We start from the raw sequence: 21,668 nt of genomic DNA, 5'->3' as shown, positions 1-21,668 counted from the left end.
CCCCTTCCTGGTGGAGTGCGACGTGTCAGATGTCGCCCTGGCCGCTCCCCTTAACCAGGCAGGCAGACCCGTGGCCATTTTTTCCTGTACCCTTAACACCTCAGAGATTCGACACTCCTCTGTCGAAAAGGAAGCTCAAGCCATTGTGGAAGCTGTGCGGCATTGGAGGCACTACGTGGCTGGTAGGAGGCTCACCCTCATCACCAACCAACGGTCGGTAGCCTTTATGTTCAACAACACACAGTGGGGCAAGATCAAGTATGATAAAATCTTGAGGTGGAGAATTGAACTCTCCACCTATAATTATGATAGTGTGTATCGTCCTGGCCCCCAGATGCTCCGTCCCACGGCACATGCGCCAGCGCGCATGATGATCGACTTCGGACCATCCACAATGACGTCTATCACCCGGGGTTCACCCGGCTTCTCCACTTCATCAAGGCCCAAAACCTGCCCTACTCCACCGAGGAGGTCAGGGCCATGACCAGGGACTGCCAAGTCTGCGCGGAGTGCAAGCCGCACTTCTATCAACCAGACAAGGTCCACCTGGTGAAGGCATCCCGCCCCTTTGAGCGCCTCAGCGTTGATTTCAAAGGGCCCCTCCCCTCCACTGACCGCAACGTGTATTTTCTTAACGTCGTTGACGAGTACTCCCGTTTCCCCTTTGCCATCCCATGCTCCGACATGACCGCAGCCACTGTCATTAAGGCCCTGCATAGCAACTTCACCCTGTTTGGTTTCCCCACTTCCATCCATAGTGACCGGGGCTCCTCGTTTATGAGTGATGAGCTGCATCGGTATCTGCTCGGTAAGGGCATTGCCTCGAGCAAGACTACCAGTTACAACCCCCGGGGAAATGGACAGGTGGAGAGGAAGAACGCGACGGTCTGGAAGGCCGTCCTTCTGGCCCTACGGTCAAGAATTCTCCCAGTTTCCCGCTGGCAGGAGGTCCTCCCTGATGCGCTCCACTCCATTAGGTCGCCCCTCTGCACAGCCACGAACAAGACCCCTCATGACCGCCTATTTGTCTTCCCCAGGAAATCCACCTCTGGGGTCTCGCTTCCGTCCTGGCCTGTCCTCCTCTGGAGGCACGTGAGGAGCCATCAGTCCGACCCCCTGGTCGAGAGGGTTCAACTCCTACACTCCAACCCTCAGTATGCCTACGTGGCGCACCACGACGGCCGACGAGATACAGTCTCCCTCCGGGATCTGGCACCAGCCGGTTCCCCTGCGACCACCACCTACCCCCCTCCCCCCCCCCACCCTACACCGAACACCGCCCCCGCCCCTACATGGCCTACACCACCCCTCCCCCCATTGCCGACCTACAGTGATGAAGCTCCAGACGACACGCTCCTGGAGTCAACGAGCCCAACACCTGTGCCTGCAGCGACGAGTTCAACACCGGTGCCCGCAGCGAAGTCGGAACTGAGGCGATCATGGCGAACGATCAAGGCGCCGGACAGACTCGATCTGTGAGCCCACTTCACCCCCGCTGGACTTCAATTTTTTAACAGGGGGTGACTGTGGTGAACGTATGCTATTACAATTCACCACTGTATTGTATTGCATTATGTTGATGCCCTTGTGGGCTCTGCCCCTCGGGGGTGGTATATAAACCTGCAGCCTGTAGGCGGCACTCAGTACAGAGCAGTTGCAGGCAGGCACAGATCTAGCATATTAAAACCATTGTTCATTTCTACTAATCGTCTCGTGTGAATTGATGGTCGCATCAAAGGGGATATTAACAAATGGTGCATCGACAAAACAGTGATTTGTTACAGTGCAGAACAAGGGACCAAACAAAGCAAATACATGAGCAAGAGCAGCATATGGCCTCGTGAATAGTGTTCTTACAGGGAACAGATAGTCTGAGGGGGAGTCGTTGAGGAGTCTTGTAGCTGTGGGGAAGAAGCTATTCCTATGTCTGGATGTGCGGGTCTTCAGACTTCTGTACCTTCTGCCTGACGGAAGGGTCTGGAAGAAGGCAATGCCTGGGTGGGAGGGGTCTCTGATAATGCTGTCTGCCTTCCTGAGGCAGCGGGAGGTGTATACAGAATCAATGTGGGGGTGGCAAGTTTGTGTGATGCTTTGGGCTGAGTTCGCTACAGTCTGCAGTTTCTTGCAATCTTGGACCAAGCAGTTGCCATACCAGCCTGTGATGAAGCCGGATAGGATGCTCTCTATCGCACATCTGTAGAAGTTTGTGCGAGTCGATGCAGACATGCCAAATTTCTTTAGCTTCCGCAGGAAGTAGAGACTTTGTTGGGCTTGCTTGACTGTTGCATCAATGTGAGTGGACCAGGACAGACTGTTGGTGATGGTGACCCCCAGGAACTTAAAGCTATCGACCATCTCCACTTCGGAGCCATTGATGCAGACGGGACTGTGTGTCGTGCTGCGCTTCCTGAAGTTGATGATCAGTTCCTTGGTCTTTCCAACATTTAGGGAGAGGTTGTTTTCAGTACACCATGCAATCAAGTGATTTATCTCCCTCCTGTAGTCTGATTCATCGTTGTTTGAGATGCTACCCACCACAGTTGTATTATCCGCAAACTTATAGATTGAGTTGGAGTTAAATTTTGCCACACAGTCATGGGTGTATAGGGAGTACAGTAGAGGACTGAGCACACATCCTTGAGGGGCTCCGGTGTTGAGGACTATTGTGGAGGAGGTGCTGTTGCCTATCCTGACAGATTACGGTCTGTTGGTGATGAAATCGAGGATCCAGCTGCACAGGGAGGAATCAACTCCAAGATTGCGGAGTATAATCCCAGCCCAGTTGCACAGGTGCCTTGCTTGTGAAGACTTTCTATCCACACAAAACATATCTCCTGAGGGAGAATATTCACCCTCATATAAGAGTGAGTATGAAGACAACTGAGCATGAAAATTAGTCCAGGCCTCTGAATTATGGTGGGGCAAGTTTCCATAATGTGTAAATCCAAAAACGGAACATCATCCAAAAACTGCACTTTTCGTCAACCTCATCGCCATTTAGCATTGGAAGCCTGTGACCCAAGCCGACACTAACATCGCCGACTGCACCTGACCTTTAGCACAGGTAATCACTGGTAAAGCTTAACGTTTTGAATTATAAAACCCCCATAATTAAAATAAGCTCCATAAGGTCTGAATTTTTAATTTCTAATACTTGGATCTTCATTTGTGTCGGCCCAAAGGATACAAATAACTAGTATTTATGAGTCGAGTAGAATTCACACATACCTAATAAAAAACAGTGAAGGCAACGTAGAAGGTTCTCATCTCGCAAGATGCTAGGAATGTTTGGTGTTACATCACAGGTGGTGGTGTCTCTCTCTCTCTGTTCTTTGTCTTTGAAGTGATGTTGAACTGTGTCTAAGTCATATCCCAGAAGCCGTGGTAGCACGGTGCCAACAAAGACCACCATTTTTCAACTTTTATCCCTCAGTCTCTCATTCCGTCTTCTATTTTTAGAGATCGTCCAAGTTCACCCCTTCTACTGGCTGTAAGATGCAAGTCATCTGGTGTCACCCCCACCTCTATAAGTAGAGCCATATAGACTAAAGGCAAGCGCTCATCACTTTTCCTCTGGACCCCTCAGAGTTTACATTACATTACAAAAAACAACACGGGCGGGATTTTCCGTTGCCCGACATCGATATTGTCATCGGCGATCGGGTGGAAAATCCCTTCCGACGCCCAAATCGGGGACTGCGCCAGTTTGATGCCGGTTTTCGAGTCTCCGCCCCCTCCGAAATGGTATCATTGCATCGCGCGCCGCACGCCATTGGAACGGCATTGGCGTGTCATCAGAAGGCCCTTCCCTGATACTCCGCCCCCCCGGTGAGCCGAGTTCCCGACCGCCCGGTTGATGTGTGGTCTGAGCAGTCGGGAACCTGGCGTGGCGGCCGCGGACTGTGTCCAGAACTGCCACAGTCGGCCAGGGGCTGTGCCGCTGGCCGGGGGGGCTTCCGCACGGGCTGGAGGGATGGCAAGGGGGTGGCCTGTGGGACTGTATTTGGCAGGTCATGTCCGCGCATGGCTGGCGCCATGTTGTATGGCCCGACTGCTGCAGATTGTCGCCGTGCGCATGTGCTGCTGTGGACTCTGGCCTGTTTTGGTGCGGGAGCCAGGGGTTTTACCTGGTGCCACTACCAGTCCCGGAATCAGTGCAGGTTCGGCGCTGATTTTGGCATTGTAAAACACCGGGGAATTCTCAGTTTCAGCCGGCACTTAGCCGCTGAAACAGAGAATCCAGCCCCACATTTCTCCCCGATACAAAGAAGCAACAAATAAAGTCACATTCTCTTGTCAACATATTTTAACTCACATTCCACATATCAGAAAATAAATGTTCCCCTCTGGTACAGATCAATTAAAACAATAAATGGTTTGTTCAGCATAAGGTGTTCACACTGTTGAACTCAATGCTGTTAACTTCATTCAAAGCAGAAAACGTCTTGAATTCAAACTTTGTGGCACCATTAAAGTCACAACTTCATCAAGTGTAGTTTCTCATGAACAAATTGCCTTCCTGTTCCCCAATTATCTTGACTGTTAATTGTCCACGAAAACTGAACCATTTAAATATAAACTGTGGGTGCAGAATAAAATCTTAATGCATTACAGATTCTAAAACTTAATAGAATTATCAAAGTCGTATACTGGCCCTCTCTACAAACAAAATCACAAATGGTGCCATGGCTGGGAACTTATTACAGGCACCATTGTGTTTATATTTCAGTGGTGACTCTTATTTTCCTAGATATTTTAATTAATTTAGACTGTAGCCAGCCTCGGCATTGACAATATGATGTAAGTAAGCCTAGGCCTTTATGCGATATCCAAAAACTGAAATTATTTTAAATGCAAAACACATCGGCCATGAGGGTTTCAGATAAAATATGCTTGACCCCCCTCAGTAAAATAAATAATGGTACTGTTGTTATCAGCTTTGGCACTAGCTACTCCTCTGGTGAATGTACAAGGTCCATCCACAGTGGGAAGGATACCTGGCAGGACCAGGTTGCAAGTCACCACCACCCATCCTGTTGCATTTTTTGCAGCAGAGCAGGGCTGAGGATTTTCAACCTGGATTGGCAATAATATGAATCGAGAGGATTGGGACTGATGTCGCAGTAAAATAAAGCATCTCTTTCAGGATTTCAACTCCTCCTCTTCACACCAAATATTTGCAAAATAGGATTTTCCGTTCTTGGAGATCTGTAAGGTAATCAGGTTTTTTTAAAGAATTTGTTGATGTACTATTTAACCCAACATTCACCTTGCTGTATCGTAATACTAGTGGAGTGGTGTAACGACAACAATCTCTCCCTCAATGCCAGCAAAACTAAAGAGCTGGTCATCGACTTCAGGAAGCAAAGCACTGTACACACCCCTGTCAGCATCAATGGAGCCGAGGCGGAGATGGTTAGCAGTTTCAAATTCCTAGGGGTGCACATCACCAAAACTCTGTCCTGGTCCACTCACGTCGACGCTATCACCAAGAAAGCACAACTGCGCCTATACTTCCTCAGGAAACTAAGGAAATTCGGCATGTCCACATTAACCCTTACCAACTTTTACAGATGCACTATAGAAAGCATCCTATCGGGCTGCATCACAGCCTGGTATGGCAACTGCTCGGCCCAGGACCGCAAGGAACTTCAGAGAGTCGTGAATATCGCCCAGTCCATCACACGAACCTGCCTCCCATCCATGGACTCCATCTACACCTCCCGCTGCTGGGGGAAAGCGGGCAGCATAATCAAGGATCCCTCCCACCCGGCTTACTCACTTTTCCAACTTCTTCCATCGGGCAGGAGATACAGAAGTATGAGAACACGCACGAACAGACTCAAAAACAGCTTCTTCCCCACTGTCATCAGACTCCTAAATGACCCTCTTATTGACTGACCTCATTAACACTACACCCTGTCTGCTTCAACCGATGCCAATGCTCATGTAGTTACATTGTATATCTTGTGTTGCCATATTATGGATTCTCATGTATTTTCTTGTATTTTCTTGAATTTTGTTTAATTCCCTTTTCTTCCATGTACTGAATGATCTGTTGAGCTGCTTGCAGAAAAATACTTTTCACTGTACCTCGGTACACGTGACAATAAACAAATCCAATCCAATCCAATCCAATCCAACATTTTTGTAGAAGGAAAGCGTTGTTGTCTTGTGGCTAGCTGATTTGGATATGAGGGCCCCAGGAGTGTCAATATCTATGGGGGGAACCTAGAGGTGTGCACCTGGAGTGAGCTATATGAGATTCCCCATGCTGCAAAGTTTGAAAACAACTGTACCACACATGCACAGATGTTCTTTCTCGAGACATCTGAAGGGAACATCGAGTCTCTTTTAATTTATCACTGTAGAAATTAAAATATCTGTGGAATTATGACTCATGTAGCCATATCTAACTCATTAATATTTCCATTATTTCAGCAACGGTGAAGCCGGCAAAACAAACAAATAAAGCTGAAGGTGAGTGAGCTTTGAGGTTTTGTCCACATACATGATGATGTAACTAACTATTGTTAGTTCATTCTCCATGATTGACTGTAGAAGAGTAATAATTTGTCAATGATTTGTATTCATATCAGCTGTCATTGTATAGCCTGCTCTTTTAAATATATACTCTTTTAAATCATGGCTGGAAGATTTAGTATTTTTTTCTGGTAACATATTTTAAGCATAAGACATCGAACAATTATTAATTTATTAACATAAATAAAAAAATAAATGTTAAATTCTTGCTCCAACATTATGAATTAAATTACCCCTCTCCAGTGATAGAATGATAGCTAGAATTAAGGAATATTTAAAACTTAGCAATCACACATTAATAAATGGTAACAAAAGCATGTTTTTTTTATTGATGAACAGCAGACTATATATATGGTTACAGGAGAACTGTACATATGCTATCAGAGAGTCAACACTGCTCCAGTGGCTGTGTCACTTCCAGTGATTATATATTTTAACCGTATACATATTCAATGATATGTTAATCAGATAACTACCCTACATACATCACCACATAAAGAACAACTAAGAGAGTGGATAAAATAAATAAAAAGTATAATTTTAGAATATTTTCTATCATTTTGATCCAGTGAATATAATTTAAGCGTCCATTTCCTATTATGCTTTTCTGAATACAGGTATTGCCAAATTGGCAATGCTGAGGAATTTCATTTTGTTCCTGAGAGGTTGACTTTTTTTTAAATTTCAACATATTGGGAAAATAAAACACGTGATAATCACTTAAATGAATTTGATGCATAATTGTTAATTTATTTTAGTAAATACAGAACTTGCATATGTAAATTTGTGCTGCATGTGATGCTTAAGAGGAAGGTTTCCTCTTGTGCCACACTACAGCACTTCCCCAAAAGTATAAACTGCAGCATGTCTGCATGAAGGTGTCATCAAGCATCAGGCCATAGTACTGCCCCTGTACTTGTCAAACTCAATGCTGAATGGTAGCTGCTGGCAATTTAGCGACAAATACAAATCTTGTAATGTTCTCCACTTCTGATCTAGATCCTCAGTGTTTATTTGCCAGTCATTCCTCGGGTGGGTTTGCCAGAATCCAACGAAATGGCACCTTAATGGGTTTGACCAAGCTGGCAACACTTTGCACATACTTTTACGAAGGCTGGGCATTTTTTCACTGGGTGGGCGTGGCTACAACGTTTGCACGTCACAACGCTAGTTGTGTCATGTGCAAAATGGCCATCGTCTGTAGCACGCTGTTCTCTCACGTGCGCCACAGCATCAATGGCATCAGCCACATTGTTTGTTTCAACGCCACTTTTAGGAATTAACATTTCGAAGCACTGATTCTTAGCAAGTTCACTCGCATGCCACATACTGATAGTCTCTTCTAGCGTTAATTTGTGTTGCCTGAGCAATCTTTCATTTTTTGTACCGAATAGAGTCTGATCACGCAGAAGGGAGTCTGTTAATAGCGAAAAATTACAGGTCTGCACTTTGAGCCTGAGATCTGTTACAAAACTGTCAATCGCTTCACCTGCCTTTTGGACTCATTTTCGGAATAAAAAACGCACAACGTTTCATTAATCTGTGATTCACAATGTCTGTCAAACTTTTCTATGACAATATTGTATTTCTTTTTATCGCTGTCATTCTGAAAGTGAACTGAGTTATACAATTCTAATGCTTGTGGTGCAGCCATGGTTAAGAACAGCACAATCACTCGCTGATCACTGGCCACTTCGAGGTCTGAGGCTGAGAGTTAGAGTTCACACTGTTTACATCTACTTTACCCAATGTACTGAACTGCTTTGGAACTGCAATCCCTCCATGAAGCTTCCACTGGGCTCTGCTGTTCGACGCGATTGACTTCCACTAGTCGTTGCGATCGAAGTCTGCATGAGATTTTTTTTTCGATCTTCGTAAGTCTTTTTTTTCTCGAGATATTTTTTCTTTCTCTTTCTAAATCTAACTATACTACCTTGGTGACCATTCCCTGTACCATGTGGCATTCTCTGTTGTGTCGATCAGGATGACGCAATGTTGAACAAAGTACATCAAATTAAGTAAATGAACAAAACTGATTTATTTAGAACATAGAACATACAGTGCAGAAGGAGGCCATTCGGCCCATCAAGTCTGCACCGACTCACTTAAGCCCTCACTTCCACCCTATCCCCGTAACCCAATAACCCCTCCTAACTTTTTTGGTCACTAAGGGCAATTTATCATGGCCAATTCACCTAACCTGCACGTCTTTGGACTGTAGGAGGAAATCGGAGCACCCAGAGGAAACCCACGCAGTCACAGGGAGAACATGCAAACTCCGCACAGACAGTGACGCAGCGGGGAATTGAACCTAGGCTATGGCGCTGTGAAGCCACAGTGCTATCCACTTGTGCTACCGTGCTGCCCTATTTACACTACTTAAATAAGATTCAAACAAGTCACAAGGTATAAATTATTAAATTAAACTATACGATATCTCTAACTACAGAACTCTACATTATGCAACTAATCTATCTCATGCCTAAACACCTTCTAACAGAATCCTGGGAGTCACATGATATTTATATGACCGCTCCTTATCTCCATTTAGTGGTGAGAAGTATTAACATAGGGGCAGCACGGTAGCATTGTGGATAGCACAATCGCTTCACAGCTCCAGGGTCCCAGGTTCGATTCCGGCTTGGGTCACTGTCTGTGCGGAGTCTGCACATCCTCCCCGTGTGTGCGTGGGTTTCCTCCGGGTGCTCCGGTTTCCTCCCACAGTCCAAAGATGTGCAGGTTAGGTGGATTGGCCATGATAAATTTCCCTTAGTGTCCAAAATTGCCCTTAGTGTTGGGTGGGGTTACTGAGTTATGGGGATAGGGTGGAGGTGTTGACCTTGGGTAGGGTGCTCTTTCCAAGAGCCGGTGCAGACTCAATGGGCCGAATGGCCTCCTTCTGCACTGTAAATTCTATGAAAAAAACATCAAATTATTAACCCTTTGTATTCCTTACAGTATACATATTGTTACAAGTACCACCACCAACAACATCTGCAAAAAGTACCTCTTCCTGCAAATGCGAGGGTGCAGATTCAGGTGGCAGGGTTCAGAGCACCACTCAGGCAGCATGACCTGTACTGATCCCGTTTGGCCCTGTACAGTTTTTAATGTTGTAGCATACCTGTCATAGTTGCAGGACAACTGGAGAGGGATATCTGCCTGGCAAATATAAGACACCCTGCTGCTAAATTTAACAGTTTCATTGACATTTAAGATACATTTCTGCAAGATTGTCAAAAATGTAGTTACCTCTTGGAGCATATGTGTGGAGTCACTGTCCTTACTGTGAAACTCAAATACTTAAATTGTGATTTTAAGCATATTAGAGATAGAATGATTTGGTATCCAAAACCATGCCAAACAGTTACTGCCTGGGGCACTTGGAGTGACACCTCAGCCCAGAAGCAGCTGGTACTCCTCCTCTAAAGCACTATGGTGATTATATTAACATGTTGTGAAGTCAGAAAATTCAGTTAACGTTCTGGAAGTGATAAAATCTGGTTTGTGCAAATTAATTTTAATACAATTGTTTTATCACATTTTCTGTTGATAAAAAGTGTGATTTTTCAAATAATAAACAGCAAAGCTGTAGCTCAATGGCGACACAGTCACCTTTGAGTCAGAAGGACATAGGTTCAATCTTCACTCTAACTGCATTGTCGGAGCTGTTGTTTCTCAAACACAATGTGCTAGTGGACCATTATCAGCCTCCTTACACAGATGTAAAATCCCCAGGCTGAATAATTTGGGAAGTTGGTGGTGGTGGTGGGAGGAGGAGGGGAGGAGGAGGGGGGGAAGGGGGGGGGGGGGGGGGGGGGGGTGGCGGGGAGGTGGGGGGTGGCGGCAAGCCACCTGGAAACCACGTTGGTGTGGAGTCAACATGCTCCACATTGGGAGGAAGACCCGCTCTCTAGAGTTCCAAAACCAGTCCGACTGGCCAGAAGGCCAATCAGTCCAAGTGACACCAGGAAGGTGTCTGGGGCTGCTGGTGAGGAGAGGACCCCAAGGCCTATGGTCCCCAGAGCAGGTAAATCTAGGTTAGGCAGAGAGGTTGAATCACAGAATTTACAGTGCAGAAGGAGGCCATTTAGCCCATCGACTCTGCAGCGGCCCTTGGAAAGAGCACCCTACCTAAGCCCATACCTCCACCCTATCCCCACACTATCCCCGTAACCCCACCTAACCTTCTTTTTTAGACACTAAGTGCAATTTAGCATAGCCAATGCATCTAACCTGCACATCTTTGGACTGTGGGAGGAAACCGGAGCACCCAAAGGAAACCCACGCAGACACGGGGAAAACGTGCAGACTCCGTACAGACAGTGACCTAAGCCAGGAATCGAACCTGGAACCCTGGAGCTGTGAAGCAACTGTGCTAACCACAATGCTACTGTGCTGCCAAATTGAGGGAGGGGTGGATTTAAGGGAGGGAACGGTTAGGTGCCAGCCCCATTTTATGAGCCCTCCATCCCCACAGGAAGCAGGTAGGCCTGGGGCACATAGAATTCAGCCCTCCCTCACCCCTCCCATTTTACTATTCAAAGAATAGAGGAGCTTTATCTATGGTGTCCTTCAAATGACTGCCATGTTAGCCAATCCTATACAAAGTGACTACATTTCAAACTGCAATTGGTTGGAAGTCAAAATGTTTTCACCTGTATATGTGTACAATTCTTTTATAATTTGTGAGAAAATGGTTCAACCTTATTTTTCTGGCAATTTGATGTTAAGTTCCCTTTGAATGAATTGTTGTCCATAATGTAGATTGCGCAGGTAGTTGATGAAGAAATTTTACCCACATCATCATGAGGCCTTGATCTTGGACCTCATTTACATTTCTATCTATGAATTTCAGGAGCTGGTGGGCAGCTTGCCATCTGGGGACCGCCGGGCATGGAGTTACATCACTGCAGGATTCTGTACTCCCACCACTTGTCAATGGGATTTCCCATTGAAGCTAACCCATGCCGTCGGGAAACCCACCGGTGGGGGTGCGCTGTCAGCCCGACCAGAGAATCCCAATGGCTGGAGAATTCCGGCCATTATCTTTATTTCCCTGATGAGGCCATTGGCTGTTTCCTCTGGGAGTGCTTGGCTACTAAATGACAGGCAGTAGACCTTGGATGGGATGCTATCCCTGAAACTTGCTGAAATTTAGTCCAACTGCTAACCTGTTTGTGCCGAAAAGCAATCTAGTAGAGAGACTAAATTTTTGGACGCATGTGTCATCCGTTGGGGCTTTTAAACAAATTGTCTGTTTCATATTCAAGCACTGTACATGCTGAAATGCTGCAGTATTCTGACCAAAGTAATGTCTGCTTGTTTGGAAGTTCATGCATTCAATTACGAACATAAGAAACATAAAAAATAGGAGCAGGAGTAAGCTGTCCAACCCGTCCAGCTTATTTCATCACTCACGACCTTTCAGTCATTAACAGGGGATTTGTCAGCTCCTCGCCCCATTCGTTTTACTAATACCTCTTCTCTGCTGATAATGATTATTTTAACTTCCTCCCTGTCTTCCTATCCTTTGATAGTCCACAATCATTGGGACTCTTTTAGTGTCTCCCACCAATTAGTGCGGTTGCTGGAATCTGAAACAAAAACAGAAAATACTGGACAATCTCAGCATGTCCAACAGCATTCATCTACTTGCAGTATCACTTACTGTCTGTTTTTATATTTCTTGCTACTTCACTCTCACATTCAAGTCGCTCCCACTTTGTTTTGCATACACTGTTTCTAAAATATTACTTATCTTCCAGTGTACCACTAGTCTTTGTAGCATTGCACAGCTTTTCTTTTGATTTGATATCACCCGTAACTTCCTTAGTTAATGAATGCTTTCTCCTTCCTGGTGAGTCTCTTTAAATGTCTGGCTTCATATCCACAATTTTACTTCCTTATCTATTTCCCCAGACCACTTTAGCCAACTTTATCTTCATATCTTTATAATTTTCTTTTTTTAATTTTAATACACAAGTTCCAGACTCGAGTTCTTCACCCACAAACTCATGTTAGGATCTCAGTCGAGCTCTTCTGGTGGTGGTCTGAATTAAGAAGCTGCCTTGGGGATCCCTGTTCAATTCTGAACAGTGGGAAGAGTGGGGGAACACAAGGGGGAGTGGCATGGTGGCACATTGATTAGCACTGCTGCCTCACAGTGGGTTCGATTTCAGCCTTTGGTGACTGGTGCTATGGAATTCTCACATTTTCCTCGTGTCTGCGTGGATTTCCTCCTGGTACTTCGATTTCCTCTCTCAGTCCAAAGATGTGCAGTTGTCCATGCTAAACTGCCCTTTGTGTCCAGGGGCGTGCAGGTTAGGTGGGACTATGGGGATAGGGCGGGGGAGTGGACCTCGGTAGATTGTTCTTTTGGAGGGTTGGTGCAGACTCTATGGGCCAAATGGCTTCCTCCTGTATTGTGGGGATTCCATGCAGACCCAGCAGGACTCCTTCAGCCATGTCCAGCTAGTAACTCCATCAGGGGAGATAGGTGCTGCGGAGTCAGGAAGGAGTTTGTCAGGGTTCTCTCCGCAGCACTGGGTGTTATGGGCCAGGGTTTAGAAAACTCCAAAGTATATCATGGAGTTCATCTGACCGACACTGTTTATTGATTTTGATTACGATAAATTCTACGAATTTAGTTAACATATTTCTAAACACACACAGTAAGAATTATTACCAACTACAAGCAAAAATATCCTCCACATCTACAGTACTCTATGTATAACCCTTAATAAATTCCCCCTTTAACTGTTCCAATTTAATAACAAGATCCCATAAACCAAAAATCCTGTTTTATCAAAACAGAAGTAACTATAATCATTGGGTTTCTTCCTTGGAATAACTCTTTAAATTTGAAATTAGAGAGACAGGCCAAAATACTTCTCTATCTGAGCACTGCAGGCAAATCTGAAAACGAAAGTAAAAACTCAGAGTTACAAATCAGCTCGAAACCAAAGCGAAAGTAAAACCAACTCCTGGAGCCACAGCCCAGCTCCACCCACACTGTGACATCACTGAAGCCATGTGAAAAGACAAAATGATTTCTTAAAGGGACACTCACATGACATGGGACAAATTAAAATCCTTCATGGTCACAGCTGGCAGTCCATCAGTGTGCAGAAGAAATCTCCTCATAAATAGTGTGAGGCTGTGGACATTGCTTCGCAGCAGTCTCCAAGCTGCCGCCATCTTTTTGGCTCAGCGGGGGACTGGTCCTCTTGATGCTAACAACATGCCATCCATCCAAAAATCCAATAGTGCCAATTGGAACAGTGTTAACTGTGACAGCAAAATCTAGGTGTGGTTTAAGAATTCTATTCAGAATACTGTTGAATAGCAATGAGACTCTCCCTCATTAATGTTTAATAGTCATTAATCATTTTTTATAGGTATCATCAATCTTGTCATCTTGAAAACTTAATATGCATTCTAACTTCTTAAATATTCTTAGTTTCTTTGTCTAATGTTCAGGACTTTGTTTTCTATAGTTCATTAAACCAATATTTTCTCCCAGATTTGTTATCACAGTGTCCATAATCTCCACAGCTAATTATTGCTGCTGATTAATATTCTTGATCAAAACCTGAACAATATTTAGTGAATTACATACTGACATATGTGCCTGAATGTTTAATTTTGAGAAGGAGACAGGAATGTCAATGTTCAGCAGACTCACTTCAACAACATCCTTGTACTGTAAAACTACACTATCTGACTTGCAAACAACTTGAATGCTTATTTGCAATTACTTTACAGAAAATTGTAGCTTCTCAAATCAGATAGGAATAAGCAAGATTATCTAAAAAGCCATTACTAATCATTTGCTATTTTTAATCATTTATAGTACTGCAGTTGGGAAGTTATTTTCAGTTCCAGTGATGCAGAAAATCAGGGGCTTGGTTCTCAACACTCTGATGCTGAAGTTGCGTCCGGTGCCGGGCGGAGAATCCATTTCCGTGCACGGAATCGGGACCGGGGCTGGTTCCCTGATTCTCCAGGCCCCGAAAAGCAGCGTACACGGAGAGTATGCTGCGCCGTGTATCCCCTACCTGTGGCCATTGCTGGAGGCCCGCCCCGCTATACTCCGCACCCAACCATCCGAAGTCCCGATGGCATGGATCTAATGTGGTCCTGCCGTTCAGGATACTCACGTGGCGGCTGCAGACACAGTCCACGACAGCTATGGTCGGGGGCGGGCCGATAGAGGGTAGGGGGGCTTCCAACGGGATTGGGCAATTTTTGGGCGGGTGGTATGGGTCGGACGCGTGGCCGATCAGGGACACTATTTGGTAGATCCAGCTCTGCGGTCTGAGTCCGCCGTGGAGCACGGCGAGGCCGCTGCTGTGCGCATGCGTGGCCTGTGACTGGAGGTGCAGAGGCCCATATCTGCAGCTAATGCTGGTAGATTCATGATGGATCCCTGCTGGACCCCTGCAGGGCTATGAATATGGGGCCTTTTCCCACCAGTTTTTCTGGCGTGTAAGGCCACAGTTTTTATGACAGTGTGGGGACATAGTCCCAGAAATGGAGAATCCAGCCCCAGGTGTGTCCAATGCTTTGGAAGAGGGAAGTAAATAGATTGGTGTGCATCAAATCATAAGTGGGCTGCATAAGATTACGGCCGGGATTCTCCAATCTGAATTCCACCCACCACCGCTGCGAGCGAGAACAATCAATTTGGCGCTCAACCAAAGCTTTGTTCACTGCAGAGGTACCGGAGAATCCCAGCCACATGAAAAAACAGAGAATCGCAGTCAAATCACTTTTCAGTCCAGTATAATTGCAATTAAACATCACATCCAACCTCCAATCTAATTTTCATTTCTTGGATGCCCTGGACTATATAATTTCCACTGGATAATTGTGGTTGATGGAGGCTAATTATCTCAGCTGCATGACATCATTCCAGGAGTTCCTCAGGGAAATTTCCAAAGCCCAACTATCTTTAGCTGTTTCAGCAATGACCTTCCTTCCATCGTAATGCCAGAAGTGAGGATATTTGCTGATAATTGCACCACATAGAACAACATAGAACATACAGTGCAGAAGAAGGCCATTCAGCCCATCAAGTCTGCACCGATCCACTTAAGCCCTCACTTCCATCCTATTCCTGATACCCAATAACCCCTCCCAACGTTTTTTTGGTCACTAAGGGCAATTTATCATGGCCAATCCACCTAACCTGCATGTCTTTGGACTGTGGGAGGAAACAGGAGCACCCGGAGGAAACCCACGCAGACACAGGGAGAACGTGCAGACTCTGCACAGACAGTGACCCAGCGGGGAATTGAACCTGGGACCTTGGCGCTGTGAAGCCACAGTGCTATCCACTTGTGCTAACGTGCTGCCACAGCATTCAATTTTATTTATGACTCCTCATATAATGAAGTAGTCTGTGCCATCAAGCAGCAAGACTTGGACAACATTAAGCCTTAGGTTAAAAAGTGACAAGAAAGATTCATGCCATACAAGTGCAAGGCAGTGACCATTTCCAAAACGAGAGAATCGAATCATCTCCCCTTGATATTCATTGGCATTATCTTTGCTGAATTCCTGAATATGAGTTACCATTTACCAGAAACCTGACTATATCAGCGAAATATATACTGTGGTTACAAGATTGGGCTAGAGACTGAGAACTTTTGGAGTAAGTAATTCATCCCTTTGCTCCCCAAAGCCTGTCCACCATCAACAAGGCACAACTCAGGAGTGTGATGAAATACTCCCCACATGCCTGGATGAATGCACTTGCAACAGTACTCAAGAAGCCTGACACCATGCAGGACAGTACTTCATTCCCAAGCTTAAATACCCACACCTTCCATCATTGGCATACCGTGCTTCAGTGCTTACTTCAGGATGCATTGCAACAACTCACCAAGGTTCCTTGAGCAGCAACTCCCACTACCGAGCAGAATAGAACAGGATATGGATAGCAACGGCATGACCTCCAATATCCCCTACAAATCGTATCCTATCCTGATTTGGACATATATCACTGAGCCTTCATTTCTGCTGGAAAAAATCATGGAATTTATTTACCTATTATCGGAGTCCCGTATGGACTTCACTAGTTCAAAACCCACCAATGCCATCTAAAAACCAGTCTCGCCAACGACACCCACAGAATGAATGTGTCGAATTCAGTATGAGTGAAGCAGTTTTGTGAAGCAGTTTTCTTTGCCAATGTTGAATGATTTGATAATGTTGTTAATTTGGCAATACAAAGAGATCTGCAATAAACCAGCCATCCAAAGACTTTGATGGAAAATAGACAAAATTCTGCAGTGTTCATCTTTCAATTCCTCTGTTCAAGACTTTGTGTCACCAATGCTGTGACTTTTAAGGGTGGTTATCTTAAACTACTGTCAATCATTATCACCTTGAGACAGGAAACTGGATTCTCCGGTCCCTCAGTCGCGTGTTTCCCAGTGTGGTGCCACTTGTTGGCGGTGGAATCTTAGTTCCTGCCGCTGTCAATGGGATTTCCTATTGAAGACACCCCACACTGCCAGGAAACCTGAACAGGGAACACCAACGGCCGGAGAAGTCCAACCAGGATATGATGTATTAAGCCGATCAGTCAGCAAGCAGTAAAGGTCAAGGCCAGGCACGTGCCTCGCAGTAACAAAGTACATCTAATTATACATTGATTTATTGTCAAATAATTTTTTAAAAAATATATTTTTATTCGCTTTTTAACGTTTTATATACTAAACAAAACAATGCAAATCAACAAAAACAACAACTCCCCCTCGACCAACAAACACCCTAATAACTAAAAGAATAGCACCCCCATCCGTACACCCCCCCCCCCCCCAAAACAAAAACAGCTGACACTTTAAAATGAAGAATGTACAGATCCCATCTCTTGGAACCCCTCAATTGCCCCCGTCAATGTAAATATAACCTCCAAATACAGGAACTCCATCAGGTTCCCAAGGGATACTGAGGCACTGAACAGAGAGGCTGACCTACACTCCAACAGGGCCCGTCCTGTGAGCAATCAGCGAGATGAAGGTTAAAACATCTGCCATGCTCCAGTCTGCAGCGGCGGCAAGACCAAAACCCCAATTATGGCCCCAGGGGACAGGGCTCCAAATATCCAAGTGCAGGATTGCCGACATGATGCTGAAAAACGACCCCCAAACTTTTGCCAACTTCGGGCAGGACCAGAACACATGAACATGGTTGGCCGGACCTCTCCCACACCGTTCGCAAATCTCCTCCACCACCGCAAACAACCCGGATAATCCTTGAACTCGTCATCGCCGAGATGACCCCCCCATTCCCTTCACCGACAACACTGCCACCAACAACGAGGAGGGAGGTGTCACCTGAAACATCGGGAAAACCTACCTAGTAAAATCCTGCACCTGCATATACCTAAAGGTCACCCCCGTGGAACCCCAAACTGCTCCGTCAACTCGTCTGAACTCTCAAACCGGCCTTCCAAAAATAAGTCCTTCATCCACCCCCCCCCCCCCCCCACCCCGGCTCCTCTCTTCCCCGAAACCAAACAACCAGTCTCGTTGGCTCAAACACATGGTTCTCTTGAACCGGCATCAGCTTGGACCCTGCCCCTAACTTAAAATGCTGCTGAAATCGCCTCTATATCTTTAGTGTGGCTACCACCACTGGATTACCTGAGCATTTCCCTGGGGCAAACGGGAGCCCCGCCCCCCAAAAAAGCCTGCCTCCATCCTCACCCACATTGCCTCTGGCTCGCGACCCCAGCCCCGCACCTTCTTGGCATTTACCTCCCAATAGTGATACATCAGATTCCGAAAAGCCAAACCCATCAACTGTCATCCTCTCTGAAGCATCGTCTTCCGAATCCTCGCCACCTTACCTGCCCATACAAATGGCAAAATCAACTGTTTCACCTCACAAAAAGTGCCTTCGGCAAAAAGACCGGCAAGCACTGGAATAAAAATTAAAATGGCAGCAAGATATTGAACTTTACCGCCTGCACCCAGCCTGCCAACGATGGGGAGGTTGTTCCGCCTCAACAAATCTGCCTCAGCCCAGCTGAACAGGCTCGTAAAACTAAATTGACGGAGCTGGGCCCAGTCCCGAGCCAAGTGCACCCCCAGGTACCTGAAGTAGTAGTCGCCACACAAAATGTCAATCTTCCAAGACCGGCTCCCACCCCTAGTGAGGAAACCAAAAAAAACCACTCGCTTGTCTCCAAATTCAATTTATATCCCGAAAATGTCCCAAATTGTCTGAGCAGCCCCATTTTATTCCCCACCATGACATCCGGGTTAGAAATATACAACAATAGGTCATCAGCATACAAGAGCACCTGATGCTCCACCCCCCCACCATCCCCCTCCACTTATCCAAACACCTCAGCGCAATTACCATGGGCTCTATCACCAGCACAAACAAAAGGGCAGACATGGGACAGCCCTGTTTCATTCCCCTATGGAGCTGAAAATATCCAGGGTTCACCTCATTTGTATGAACACTCACCTTTGGTTCCTTATATAACAATTTGACCCACACCACAAACTTAGGGCGAATCCCAAACTGCTCCAATACCGCAAACAAATAACTCCACCCCACTCGATCAGACACGTTCCCTGCATCCAGCACTGCCCCCAGCTCCCCTCTTTCTGATGGGGAGAGCACCACATTTAACACGCACCGCACTTTCAACGTCAACTACCTACCATTTACAAACCTTGTCAAATAAAGAACCTACATTATTGTTTCACCAATCCTTGTGTAAGATTGGTATGTTTACATTAACCAGAAGACGAATTTAACAACCAAGCAGACTAGTAAAATAATTCACACAACACTTGTCTTTTATAAAATGTATCAGCAACAAATAAAACCACCCTTAACTTCCTTCTGTTGCTTTTCATTCATTATTGATCAGAAGCCAATGCTAAGCCCCATTAGTTCTTGTGAAACTGACTCCAATGACTTTATTGCATAACATTATTGTTGTACATTTCCAGTGTAAGAAAGCCTTTATTGGATGCGTACTTTTTAACAAATGTGCCAGCAGTGATAACTGCTGGTTTAGCACACTGGGCTAAACAGCTATCTGGAAATGCAGAACAATGCCAGCAGTGCGGGCTCAATTCCCGTACCAGCCTCCCCGAACAGGCGCCGGAATGTGGTGACTGGAGGCTTTTCACAGTAACTTCATTGAAGCCTACTTGTGACAATAACTGCTTAATATCCGTTCAGTCAGGTATATGATGCTTTTAGTCTTTCAATTGCCTTGAAACTTTGTGCTTCCTTCATATGATGTCGGTCATGTATATAGTGGTTCACAAATTTTTATGTCAAGAGCTCTATTTTTCTGCATTCATCATGATAAAAATGTCATGTCACAAAGCATAGTAAAGATCCTAATAATTAAGTCAAACTCGCTTTGTGCAATTAAGTGCTTTATTTTGCTATATTCAACTTTTTCTTCACTTTTCTGTTTCTCCTCTCTTACTTCTGTTTCGCTGTCTTTCAATGCTATTTCCTAATTTTTAAAGTTTTAAAAAATTTCTTTCCACTCTTTTTATTCTTCATTACTTGGCTTTTTTAAACATTGCCGATGAGAGGAAGGCAAGGAGATGGACATGGAATGTATCTTAAACTTGGTGGGAAGGGGTGCTGCAACATGCTGCTCAAGTTTTATTTGGGGGTGTGGGGTGTGGAGGGGGTGTGGAAGGAAGGACACAGTTGTTAACAAACCCAGTTTCAGCAGCTTGTCCTGAGTTTCAAAAGTTGGTTTAAATTGAATGGATGCTCATAAAGCATTGATGGCATACATTACTGCCAGTCCCATCACAGCCACATAATGCAATGCGTTGAAACATACTCAACCTTGGAAGAAGCCTAATTTTACTGGTAGGAATCAGCACATGGCACTGTTTGAACTTTTGAGTGCTTGCCCTGTATCTTTCACTTCTAACAGTGCTACTTCCTCTTCAGACATGACTCATGCTATTAGTCTGATTCCCATTTGGAGGACTGAGCAGCATTGGTGCATGCTAGCTATGTTTCCACTCGGAGAATCAGCAGTGTCTGCTGTATTTCCAATGTGCAAGTCAGCTATTTCTGTTGTCAGTTTTTTTTTGTTGAGGAAATCCTTTTCATTAATTGTGCTCATTTGATTCATTTAAGCTTTTTCTTGTGTTGAAAGAAAGTTTTTCTCTGGCGGTCACCAGTACTCATCAATATAAACGATCCACTGTTTTCTACGTTGATTAACTTATTCACAGGTTTTGCCACTCCATTCATCTACTTCAATTATGGCCAGTAAATCTGTGCCGGTTTTAGTGCACTTGATGCTATGATGCCAATAGTATTACATGAATAAGACGCATCTGCTGGCAGCTTTAATAGCATTAAAAGCTGACCAGTTAAAACAGATTGAAACAGAAATCAATACACTGAATGCAAGCACAGAAAAAAAACGTTCTCTGTGCTCTCAATCAGAATTCTACCAAGTGCAGTGCAAGGTGAGAGAAAATAGATGGAGGAAAACAGCATAGAGAATTTGGTGCAGGGCAGATAAATAAACTCTCCTACATGTCTCGGTATTTAGATGAGGAAGGAATCAACGTTTTCCATGGCTCACCAGCCTTGCCGTCGGGGTACTCGGCGTCCAAGGGCAGGTCTCCTCCGTGCCTTTCCCGGGGGTGCGGAAAGTCCCGGCAGTAGTGTAGTAATAATGGGTGACTTCAAATTGCCCTAATATAGACTGGGATAGTAAAAATCTTTGGCACATCTTCCAATCTGGTTTAGGTCAGGCAAGAACTAAATGACTGAAATGATTTATTAAACACAAAATGTGTTTGGCTAACTTGATTGAATTTTTTGATGAAGTAACAGGATTTTTTTTTCATTTCTGTGAACGCCCCAGGCAAAGCCAGCATTTGGTGTTCATCCCTAATTAATCATGAAAAGGTTGTGGATGATGGGGGTAGTGTGGTTAATGTGTAAATGAATTTTCAAAAGATGTTTGATGAAGTACCACAGAATAAACCTTTTAGCAAAATTAAAACCTATAGGATTAAAGGAACAGTGATAGTATGAATCTGCTAAAGAAGGGGAAAAAAGTAATCGGGTATGATTGTTTTTCAGACTGAAGGGAA

The 21,668-nt window shown here is 45.0% G+C and overlaps 1 protein-coding gene across 1 annotated transcript in view; it reads left to right on the top strand.

The window, feature by feature from the left end:
* Window positions 1-21,668, top strand: part of LOC119967928 (triadin-like) — a 233,906-nt gene that overhangs the window by 161,628 nt on the left and 50,610 nt on the right. The window contains exon 27 of the mRNA XM_038801024.1: window positions 6,442-6,480. Within this exon, the coding sequence (XP_038656952.1) occupies window positions 6,442-6,480 (39 nt within the window). The remainder of the gene's footprint in view (window positions 1-6,441; window positions 6,481-21,668) is intronic.

This window comes from Scyliorhinus canicula, chromosome 6, assembly GCF_902713615.1.
Source record: "Scyliorhinus canicula chromosome 6, sScyCan1.1, whole genome shotgun sequence".
Classification (NCBI taxonomy): domain Eukaryota; kingdom Metazoa; phylum Chordata; class Chondrichthyes; order Carcharhiniformes; family Scyliorhinidae; genus Scyliorhinus; species Scyliorhinus canicula.
The sequence above is the reverse complement of the archived record's forward strand: the minus strand, read 5'-3'. Positions and strand labels throughout refer to the sequence as shown.